We start from the raw sequence: 12,288 nt of genomic DNA, 5'->3' as shown, positions 1-12,288 counted from the left end.
CCAAAAGACAAATGATATAACTTTTTTGTAAAATGTATAATCTAATTGTTTCAGACATTTAGCAAATAAATTCATTCACACCAATTATAGAAAACATTAACATCACTTTGAAGCTTTTAAACGCCGACGCGTACGCCGACGAACTAATTGCGTACAGAACGGCCCGAAAGTTTGAGGTTAATAGAATTCTCTTGCTGCGTGATTTCGACAAGATTAAGCGATATTGCGACAACTGGAAACTGAAAATAAATGTCCAGAAGTCGTAGTCAATTCTGTTCCGGACTCCGTTGGCTAGGGCTACGAGGGATACGTGCCGAAATTGGCGCAAAATGGTCATCGTTGATCTTCACGGGCAGCCATTAGCGAGCAAAAGTGTAGTGAAGTACCTCGGTATCTGGTTAGATTAATATTTATATTTCCACAGACATATAAATGCTGCTCTGACCAGGGCCAGAGGAGCCTTCACTCTGACGAAACGGCTGTTTTTTAGCAGTCGGCTTGACCCCAGAGTGAAGATAATTTCTACATGACCCTCATTCGGCCGATGATCATTTATGGTTGTCCTGTGTGGTTCAGCGTGGCCCCTTCCCAGATGGAGAAGTTTCGAGCGCCAGTGTTTACGACGCTGTACCGGCTTATATCGAACAGCCGAATCTTCTTACGTGCAATACTATTTCAAAGAGGTCCTATACAACGAGGCTCGAATTACAAGAATTGACAATTTCGTGATAAAACTCGTTCGAGGTCACATTGCAACAGATATGTCTTCGACCAACAATTTAATTTTCGGGGCGTTCTATCCGAACAACGAGTATTTAGAAAGTGCACGCTTGAGCGGCTTCACTCCACCAGAGGCATTCCTCTTCTTAGATTAAGGCGGTCTGATACAGAATAGATTGGCAGTTCCGCTAATGTTCCACGTCAGGCGACGAACCGTGGATAGGCGACTGCTGTACAATCGGGCGTCATAGCACAAGGCGGAGCAGAGCTCCATCGGTTCATTAGGGCTGTGTCCGAACGGGACCAAACTAATAGGGCGAAGCAGGAGAATTAGTTTTGTTGGCTTGGTCTCCTTACATATTTGTTTAATAGTTTTAGGGTTAAGTTTTAAGTGGAATAGGCATGGTGGCACAAAACAAAATAAAAATACAAAAAATTTAAAATGAAATAAAGAAATAAAGTGGTTGTTCTAGTTTAGATCTTAGGGCCGAAAGGCATTAGCATTAAGTATTATTGTTTAACTTAGAGTGTACGTATGGGACCAGTAAGTTAGTTGTAAGTTATGGTTAATTAGACTTGTTTTATGAATTTTTGTCTAGCTTTAAGATAGTTTTAATAAATAATGAATAAAAATGAATTCAAAAAAGAAAAAAGAGCGTTGGACTGTCATGCCAGAGGTCTTGGGTTAAATTCCTGCCTGGGCCATCTTAGGTTTTTTTCACGGATACTGCCTCTTACTAGGAATTGACAAATTCTTCAAGAGTAATTCTTTACATGAAAAGTGCTTTCTCAAATTAACCGTTCGGATTCGGCTTAAAACTGTAGGTTCCCTCCATCCCTGACAACAGTACTCGCAACACAGGAATGGTTGAAAGTTGTAAGTCACTAAGCCCTAGTTCTCAACGGTCTGTTGCGCCACCTAATTTATTTTTTAATATATAAAGGCTAGGCAATTCATAATTGATGACAAAAAACACTTCAGTATATTGTAAAAAATTACTTCAAACTTTGTACAGTTCGCAAAGTTCATATTGGACTTCATCCGAAGTAATCATTAAGTGATTAAGCTCATTTTTTGTTATATACCTTGGTTAATAATCAAAATTACTGAATATGGAGCGAAGGAAATCCAAAAGCCATGAACAAATCACAATTACATCCTTAAAATAGTTTGATGCGGTTTACACGCAGGTACAATCATTGGTCCGTGTGTCTCTTAAAATGAAGGAAAAGCGGACAGATTTTTTTTTCAAAAATGAATCGGCTTAACAGCGAAGATATTTAGTTCCAATAAGAAGACTCAACTTTCCATGCAATGCAGCGGTTAACCATAAATTTGGTCCTGTTAAATGGCTCCCTCGTTCGTTTGATAACTTTTTTTGGTTAATGTTAAGTCATTGGTTTTTTTTGGGTAAAACCAACAACTGTTACAGAATTGACAAAAACAAATGTCATGAAATAATGTAAGAAATAATAACAAAAGAATACAAATTTATTCGAACAATATTTTTGCCTTGTATTATTTAAAGTTCTCAAGCTTAATCAAAAAGAGGGAGATCTACTATATAGAAACAAACCAAATTTTCAAAATTAACAAAATATTTCAAAATCAGTTTTTCATTTTTCTTACTATTAATCGATGGAAGAAAATTAATTGGCACTAAATAAATGTATATAAAAATAAGGATAATTCATACGTACCAGAACATGACGAAGACGATGTCGTCGAGGTCGTCGCTACTAAGCTACAACATGACACTTTCGGGGTTGTTTGTAGTAATTGAGCGGGGGTAAGTGCCTCGGCTGGACTCACTAGACCATTTTCCTTTTTACTCAGAGAACTTGTAATTGTCACTGTGGGTGAGGGATGTAAGGATTCTTCACTTGTCAGCAGGTGGTTGGAGCTGGGAATCGTAACCTGATGAATATTACTGTTACTGCTGGTTGTGTATCCCTGCTGTTTTGTAGAGCAAAACAAAAAGAAAGAAATATCAAAGTCAATCAAAATAGTGGTGTACATTTATACGTAAATATGTATATGTATAATAAAAGAAGTTACTTTAATTCTTTAAGAAACTGAAAGTCAAATAACCAGACACAAGACATCCTAAAAGCAAATAGATTGCATTACAAAAAAATTGCGACGTGCTAAATAAGTTTCGCGAAACAATTTTCCAAGGATTCTTCATCGGATATGAAACAATCCTGAGCAGGAAATGGCTGTTAAATTTATTTGCAATGATGACGATGATGAGGAAATAAACATTTGAAATTGGCAGGTAAACCAAAAATATTAACCCCAATATAATTTAAACGAAATGAGATTTGTGGTATTCTGTGGGGAGAATTTTTTATTTTTATTTTGACAAACAGGGACATTGGGAAGAGCTTTAAATGAGACACTAACTGTCTTTAAAACAACAAGATATCTGCAATTCTAAATCTTTCATAAATAAAACTATAAATTGACTTAATATCTATGACTATGGCAACCACATAGTTTTGATTATTTTTGATGTCTTGAAACGTACCCTTATTAAATTGAAGATATAAACCAAATCTTTATTAATGAGTGGTCTTTCTTGTGTATGTTTCACATAACTCAAATGCAGGCTATAGCGATAGATAGTAAGTACGTGTAGAACCAATTACCTAATGAGGAAATCTATCCACTCCCTGATGCACGAACATCAAATAGGTGATGAAGTTACCTGCTACAATTGTCTAATTGTGTGTACTTATGTGTTTGAAGTGCAATTAGATCAAAAGTACAAAAGGTTATATTAAACATCACACAGACTGATGGTGATGGTGTTTTAGTTTCCGTCGACAAAAGAAAGTCTTGATACCTCGTGGTGGTCTTGTCCGTTCGGTTGGTGCTCAGGTCAGTGCCTGGTGTGGACAATTGAAGTGCGTAAAAGTGTGCTTTTGTTGTGGACATATCACTTTCAAAACAATAGAACAAACTTGGTAGCTGTGGGAGAAGAACAATAAATAAAAACTCTACGTTCGTCATTATGGGTCACTTTTATGATGAATTTAATGAAAATGATCACAGTAATTTTCTGGAGAATTATTATTTAATGGAATGTATTTAGCCAATTATTTTCTTGAGTTTTGTAAAAAATTTTAAAATAAAATCAGTTTTAAAGATGTTGTTGTTAAGATTTGTTTCTAGAATTATTTACTTTTATTTCCTTGGTGAAATTAAATAATGGGCTGTGAATAAATAAGTATAGAAAAGTCGCCAGTCATGTGTCCGTTTCGTGGTGGTATCGGCATAGTTGACCTATATTAAAACGGCGAATTCTATGATGTAGTACCATGCAGGAGGTCTTGGGTTCGATTCCTTCCTGTGCCATCTAAAGTTTTATTTACGGGTACTGCCTCTTGCGATGAATTGAAAAATTCTCCAAAAGTAATTCTTGTCATGAAAAAGTGCTTTCTCAAATTAGCCGTTCGGATTCGGCACATAAACTGCAGGTCTGCTCCATCCCTGCAATTACTCGCACACAGGAATGGTTGAAAGTTGAAAATCACTAGGCCCTGGTTTTCTACGGACTGTTGCACCACCTTATTTATTTATTTTACTTGAATTCTAAGATACTTTTTGCATAGAAGACTTTGGAAAACTTAGAACTTGTTTCAAACAGACAGTGCCATGTACAAACGTTTTAAACTTACGTAGAAATATATAAAACAAAACTTTTTATCAATAACTTACAATAAACTTACTAACCACATTTGAGAACTCTTAGGTCTGTGTATCATATTTCAAAAATTGAATACATAAAATCATCAATTATAAAATATTGATGAATTAATTCTTTTTCAATAAATTTTTGGGAACCAATCTCTTACTCTAAAATTAACGTTAAAATCTTTAAAATTATTGCCACCGCAAGGAATTTTAAAATATCCATTTAAGAAAACTGATTTCGTTATGATCAATAGAGGTAGTGTGTCATGTGATAACTTTCGCACCATTTACCAGTGAGAACTTTCTTTACATTCTGAAACTAACTACATATGTATATGTACATATAATGATGGGATTCCATTTAAGCCTTCCCGTGTGAGCTTATGACGCTTACAGGAAAAGAGTGGCACAATATCCCTCATTTTGATAATCAGCAAAAATACGAAGTGGTAGGCAAAATGTTTTTTAGACGTGTTGTTTTCAATCTGGTCTTTTTGACAACCGTCACTTGATTTAAGCAAGAAATAAATTAAAACTGCATCAACAACAGCGGCGGTAAATGTTTTAGAAATAAAGTTGGCAGTTAGACTTAAGTCCTAAATTTTCTATTAATATTGCATTTCTGACAGATTTTTCATTACACAACACTATGCAGGGCACCACACTATACACTGTAGATTATAAGTTGACGGTGCTGTTTTCAATATGTTTGAAAAATATCGACCTTACAGCGTTTTATCGTCAACGACATTTTTAATAAAAAAGACAACTTAATTATTAAAATCTGCTAGTAACACATAGAGCCTTGAAGGTTTTATTAATAATTTTCATACTGACTATAGTTACAAGTTTTTTCAAGGACCACCAGTAAGCTTTTGATTTGTCGTTTACGATAAAATTTATGTTAGGGCTTACGATAAAATGGCGGTATTATCAGTTCAACCAACACGATGTTATCTGTTGAGGGTGCTGTAGACGCTTAAATCTGTTTCTCGCTTTTGAAAAAAAAATGAACAATTGTTCACGCACCGCTTTCAATATTCGGTCGAAATATCACTTAACCAGAGTAGGCAATTCGAGCAACCACGAATCGGTATCGCACTACTTTTATTTTAATGCTATTCCTCAGAGTAGCCACAAAGTATGCACTGAAGACCGGAATAAGCAGTGATTGAAGCTGGGCATCTCGGCTGCAATTAATTCGAGCCATCCTGACCGCCCGAAATCAATCCCTTGTACATATTTATAATAAAGCTAAATTCCTGGTCATAACGTTAAGTTATGTACATATATGCTTTGCAAACAACACGTCTAAAGAAAACTTATAAAAATACAATCCGTTCGTTGGAATCTGATAGATTTGAAATGTTAATTTATTGTAAATATATTACTGTATCATGTAAAATCTTTTGAGGAGACTCATTTTATAATTTTATCAACTAAGGTGGGAAAAAAAGATACAATTATGGTGGTCTGTCAAATAATAGAGTAACACAAAATGATTAAGTTGTACATGGATTTCTTCCTACAGTATATTTTAGAAGCAAAATTGCTATTTAAGGAACTTCAAATTGAAGTGCTCTTTTGTAAGGAGAATTTCGAGACGTCAAATCAATCTAGTAGTATTTTTGCTATGACTAATGCATACGAACTCTAATATTTTTTAAGGAATTTTATTAAATGATGATAACAATATTTTGTATGAGATTAAATAATTTTAAAGTCAATATCTGTATTTGTTCTCAAGATATTTGAATTGAGAATTAACGTTAAATAATGTTTGGTTGTAGATATTTTTTTAAAGAAAAATTGGAAAAAATAGATTTTGAGATTTAACCATGTACATATAATAGTGGTAACAAATTCTTCTCAAGAAAATATAACATGATTGAATTCTATTGCATTGGTTTGTTAGATATCCAAAAGATTTAACAAATTAACTATGTTAAGCTTTTATATAGAAAACCACTATCGATTTAGGAGCCTTGCAGCATTGACAAATGTTAACATTTTCAATTTGAGTTATCTGACTACAATAACTTCCAACGTGTTGTAAAAAGTTTTCACCTCATAGTTCTAATTCGAATGTCAAGAGCTTACGTCCAACATTTTAAATGAACTTCGTTCAATTCAAAATTTCTAATGCAATAAAGACATGTAAAATAAGTTAACATTGAGGTTTGGAAATGTAAAAAAATCTCGAGTTCTAAGTTTTGCAAAACTCAGATATAAAATAAATTTTATAAATGTTTGAACTGATTTTAGAAGTTATTCCAGAAAACGCCAGTGAATGTATTCAGATAATATTTGTATTATAAGCACAGAACTTGGACGAAACCGGCTAAGCTAAAGTAATTTTCCAAAAATCACTGTAAAAAATAACTAATTTAATAGTCTACAAAACCTGTTATAAGAATGTTCGAACGAATAAGAAGATTATTAGGCAATATGAAAAGATTACAAGAGGCTTGCAAAAAAACTCAAAAATTTGCTGTTATTAGAATTTATTACCCGTGTTTTTTTGGTATTCTATAAATAGTATAGTAGAAAATTCCTAAGAAAACGCATCGACAAGAGGCGGATTTTTTATTAAAATATTAGAACAACTGAAAGAAGATCTGTCAAAAAAAAAACACACACACACACAAATAGAAGAAAGTTTAGTGAAAATCAAAAGTTAAAATTAATTTCAGCAAAAAAAAACTAACTAAAACTAATAAAATAGACAATTTTCAAAAAGAAATGATAAGAAAACATCTGGAAGTTGAGATTCTAAAAAAACAGTTCATTAAACAATTGCAGCTTTGACATAAAATAAAAACTTCAAGAAGGGGGTTTGTTCGTAGACTACTACATTAACATGTGGTATCGAAGCGAGCTCGAAGCTCGTCTCAATTCTTTATATAACTTAAATTGATCGTAGTCCTGTGCATTATGGTCCGTTTATTTGCATGTTTGTGTACAAAAAATATAGTTTTGTTTTAATCAATAATAAAAAAAATTGCAATTTTTTCATTAACAAAACTAAATAATATCAACACTTACAGATTGATTTGTTTCCTAATGAAAAACACTTGATTCCAAATGCAAAACTACTCAACGAGATACAAATGCAATATCAATCGTACCAGTATTTGAGAACGAAATCACAAAAGATCCATTCGAGAGGTCAAAAACCCATGCGTAGTACGATTCTACATTAATTTTTATCGGTAGCATTCATTCTGCGGATATTGTTTTTGTTATTCGGGTAAAATCCTACTCTACTATTGATAGATTTTCCAACAAAACACGGGTATTGTATAATCAGTCAGTTTTGTTAAAAAAAAAACAATTTTTAACATTTCTGGCTGTTGTAAGGTCCCTAGAATCTTATTAAAAGGGTTTTAGAAAGATAACTGCTTGTAAATGTGTACGTAGGTTCGGGATATCCTTCTTCGTCGGCGATATCTCAAGAACCGTCAGAGATATGATTTTGATTTTTCTTTACAGATAGTATTATCGGAAGTAAGGGATTTATAAAAATTGAGTGGGTGTTTTATTTTATTTATAGCAGTTTTAAAAAATAGTGAAAAATTAGCTTTACTCCAAATATCTCTGGAGCCAAAAACGCTATTGACTTCAATCAAATGTCATATTATACATTGAGACCGTGATACTAAATTGGTAAAGATTTGAAAAAAAATTTAACAAAATATTTGTCACCTCGAATATTTTGCGAACAACAAATGAATAACTTTTTTGACATCTGGTAAAATACATTTACTTCCAACTAATTTTACCTTTTACAAAATATTACTTTTGACAATTAGTTGAATTTTTAAAAAAATTAAAATGTCAGTTTTCAATAATACAAAAATAAATAACTACAAAAAAAAAAATACTACACAAAATTGGTAAAAAATATTTTCGACTCGAACATCTCGAAAATAAAAAAGGTTTTTGTTTACTTTAAGATAATTTTAAAGGAAATTGCATTTTACAACTTCTTTTATAAAACACGAAAACATACAAAAACAATTGAAAACTTATAAGAAATTGTTTTCGACTCAAGTATTATGAGAACAAATAAAGATATTGACTTCAGACTTTGTTTATCAAAGTCAAAATATTGTTATTAATACCTTGTTACAATTTTAGAAATATCCACAGACAGGCACAAATGTGAAGTTATCAGCGTGGGTGCTTTAAGTTTTGTCCTTTAAAAAAAAAACTTCATTTCGAAAAGGTCATCCAATTCGGTACAGTTTGAAAATTTTAATAGAAAACGTTGAACGCTCAATTGAGTTGAATAAAAATCAACTCACGGAGATGGAGATAATTACATTTGACTATTAAACATTAGAGAAACGCTTATATCAACTTGGCCAAATTTATCACTGCTTTATTTATTTGGTTGACTTTTAAAGCCTAAATTTTGGTTTCTGTTTTGAATACCTTTTCTATCTATGTATGTATAAGAAACTCTAAGATAAGAGTGATTCCTATTTCGCAGAAATCTATAGCTTCTGTTAACAAAAATGAAAAAAGAAGCAAAACTGCTCTTTTTAGCTGCTTTTCCGTGGGTGTTGGTCACTGTTAGCGTGGGTCGTCGTTATTTAATAGGCCATCGCATACGACGTTATGAATATTTATGGCAATCATCGGTCCTTGCAAAAATTATAAAACCCAAAACTTTAATGTTAAGATACGCTTACACTTTCGTCTTATTTCACTTTCATCAGAACCTAAGGTTAAGAACCCCGAAATCTACTTTGCCCTATAATGTATTCAAGATATTTATGCCCTCCCATAAGAGTAAGTTTTGCTCATAACAATTTAGCAAATCTAGCAGAGTTTGATGACCTTGAGTAAACAATTCAAGAAGCGAACACAATATTATTTACATATGATTTGATAGCTAACGAGTAAACCTTAAAGCTCTCAGAGTGAAGTAAAGCGTGACATTTCGCAGGCTTTTCGTTACTCAAGTATATAAATATTCCGCTATGAAATACACTTTTGCTAATCACGATAAAATGTTGACATTTAAGTTTCCATTTTACTCAGGTACATAGTGAAATTTATTGCATCGTTATTTGCTGACATATATGTATGGCGTTATACAATTTACTAGACCATAAAATTGTGTCGTTGACAAATTTTCAATTGCGTGCAAATTGAATTCGCCGTGAATCTTCAGATTGCTCGAAATCGGCTGATTAAAAAATTATATCTTCACATAAGTTTCATTCCACAGCCACATAAGCATTTTAATAAAATTTGCAAATTTTTAATTCAAAAGAAAAGTTAGGTACCTACTACACCTGTTCAACGCGCGTACGTGTACTTTTTGATCAATAACAGAAAACAAATTTTAATCGAGCTTAGCGTTTTCCTTAGTGTTTTCTTCTTTTCACATCTTAAAGCTACCTACATTTTCTCACTCAGCCAAGCATTTCGTAATTGATGTCTTGTATTATAGGGCTCGACTCTTCGCGTCTCGAAGTCTCTGCGTTTATGATTTCGGTTGGTTGGTCTGGCTTGGTTTAGCCTGGGTTTGGTTGATGTGTTCGGTTCGGTGTTCCCATAGCAGTTATGGGAGTTGCATTAAAAAACACTTTCTCCACAAATCCACTTCTTCTTTGATCATTTCATTTTGTGACCTTAACCAGAGCACATCATTGTCTATCTTTGGAGTTTAAATACTTTCAGTGTTAGTTGAAAATTAAATTTAAAAAAAACACCATCCCGTCTATATTGAAAAGATGAAACTTCAGATGCGAACAAGGACCAAGATATTCATATTTATTTTGCCATTCACTGTTATTGGTGAGTTAAGACGAAGTGTATTTTGATAAAATGTAATTAAAACGGATTTTCTATGTTAGTTTTTTCTGAAGCCCAGCAGTGCTCGGGACGCCTTGAAAACGCACTCGAACAAATGCGACGTCGAAGCAGCCAACCAAAAGCAAGGTCCTTCGACGAAACACCTTATTCAGTGTATCAATCCATTTACGGAAATAACAAAGAAGATTTCGAATATGATGACGAAGGTGCTTCTAGAAGTAAACTATTCGATAGATCGAGGAAGCACTTTCTTGATGCTGAGTTTGACGCCAAAACAAATCGGCAGCCACACAGTATACCGGTTTCGAAAGTTGATGTTGAGGATTTGAAAGTTCGTTTGCCACAGAAAGCCGCCAGATGGGTGGAGGTGGATAAGTGTAGATTTAGTACCGCCAACAGAACTCTGGACACGAGGCTTATTTTCCCCGACTTGACTATTAGCGGAAAAGTTGTTTTATATCCAACTGGCGGGAGGTGCAACATGATTCTCAGATTGAGACACGCTGGCATAGAATTTCGGACTGTCCCTATGGCCGGTTTGGATGAGTCACGCAACAGTAGACCAGTAGCTTCAGTTCGAACAGACTCGCACTTTGCGGAACCAGGATTTATCTCAGTATTTGCACACGGCTGCCAGGGTCCAACGGGAATAAAACTGCGGCAGAACTCAAAGAGGCGATTTGGCTTCGGAGACAATGATGGTCCTGCATCTGATTCATATCCCGATTCAAATACTCAACGGCGTTGGGGAAAGTTCTACAGTACATATAGACCGCCTTATGATCCCCGTGACGAACAGCCACTCTATAGACGACGTTATACTCGGCAAGCATCATCCGAAGGTCATTTCGAGGATTTAGTGCAGTTTGAAGATGATGTATTCCACTTTAATGACGACTTGAACGCACTTCAACCTGACGCCAGAGCCTTCGCGGACATTTTCACCGAAAATCTTAACATGGAAAGAAGTAGCCCGTCAAAGTGGCTGAACGTTGCAGATTTTGGGAGCACCACCAACACAAACACTGATGACAGTATTAACAATGCCCTCACCAAGGAACTTGAACAACTCTTCTCGATGGGAGTCAAAGGCTTGCTAACTAAATACATGCAAAGAGCTCTGCAGCCGGCAATCAAGGAGACCCTAATGGAAAACATGGGATACACGCTAAGCTATGGTTAATCCAATGCCCCAAAAATTATTTGTTTTGCTTGTTTAACTCATTTTTGATTATTGTGATTTTATTAAACTGTATGTAACTTAAACGACTTAAAAAATGTGTTTCTTACAATTTTTGATGTATCTATTGTAAGATTGTGATGATGATTGTGATAATCCTTTAAATTGTCCATTTTCTGTTGGGAATTTGTTTAAAGATGAATCAAAGGTTTTTCAAATTAGTGAATTCACCCGCGAATTTATATTTGAACTTCTGTTCACGAGCGCACGAAATAAACTGATGTATCAAATCCTGAGGGATGCTCTGATAAGATTCCGTTCATAACGCTTAACCAATGTCCTTTATTAAGATTTCTATGGGCGGAGTTCTACAAAGATTTATTGGTGGCAATGTGCGCAGGAACGTTACCACCCACCAATACTTGATACTTGATTTTTGATATGAATATTCGCCATTGCTTTTTGATTTTATTCTGTACTTACATATAAGTTTTTAAATCCTTTATGTAAAAGAGAGTTTAAATATGTAAAAATATTCGTGGATGGATGATTTTTTTGGAATTGATGAAAGATGCAAAATTTTTATTTAAATGTATTGGCAATAGTAGCTTTAATTGGCTTTTGTTGCAATAAAAAGAAGTCCTTAGTTATGTTTAACGGTGGATTTAATTTTAAATAAGATTGAGTGACTATGTAGCTATAGTTAGTGACCCATTTATATGTAACTTGTATGTTGTCCATAGGTTTGAAACTTTTTAGTATGAAAATAGTTATTTTATCTTGCTGAAAACTTTTAAAAGATAGATACTCTCTTTGGGTAAACCTACATACATTTAATATTTATGAAAATCTTTACTTA

General features: G+C 33.8%; 1 protein-coding gene across 2 annotated transcripts; it reads left to right on the top strand.

Moving 5' to 3' along the window:
- The first annotated feature begins 9,525 nt into the window (after positions 1-9,525).
- LOC129939420 (uncharacterized) lies at positions 9,526-12,086 on the top strand. Of its 2 annotated transcripts, XM_056047424.1 has the most exons (3): positions 9,526-9,739; positions 9,885-10,231; positions 10,291-12,086. In XM_056047424.1, the coding sequence occupies exons 2-3, from the start codon at positions 10,168-10,170 to the stop codon at positions 11,430-11,432; spliced, it is 1,206 nt and encodes a 401-aa protein (XP_055903399.1). In that variant the 5' UTR covers positions 9,526-9,739; positions 9,885-10,167; the 3' UTR covers positions 11,433-12,086. The 2 variants fall into 2 exon arrangements, with proteins under 2 accessions (XP_055903399.1, XP_055903397.1); XM_056047422.1 differs by having other exon boundaries at positions 9,526-10,231.
- The last annotated feature ends 202 nt before the right edge of the window (positions 12,087-12,288 follow it).

Source organism: Eupeodes corollae, chromosome 1 (genome assembly GCF_945859685.1).
Source record: "Eupeodes corollae chromosome 1, idEupCoro1.1, whole genome shotgun sequence".
Lineage (NCBI taxonomy): Eukaryota > Metazoa > Arthropoda > Insecta > Diptera > Syrphidae > Eupeodes > Eupeodes corollae.
The sequence above is the reverse complement of the archived record's forward strand: the minus strand, read 5'-3'. Positions and strand labels throughout refer to the sequence as shown.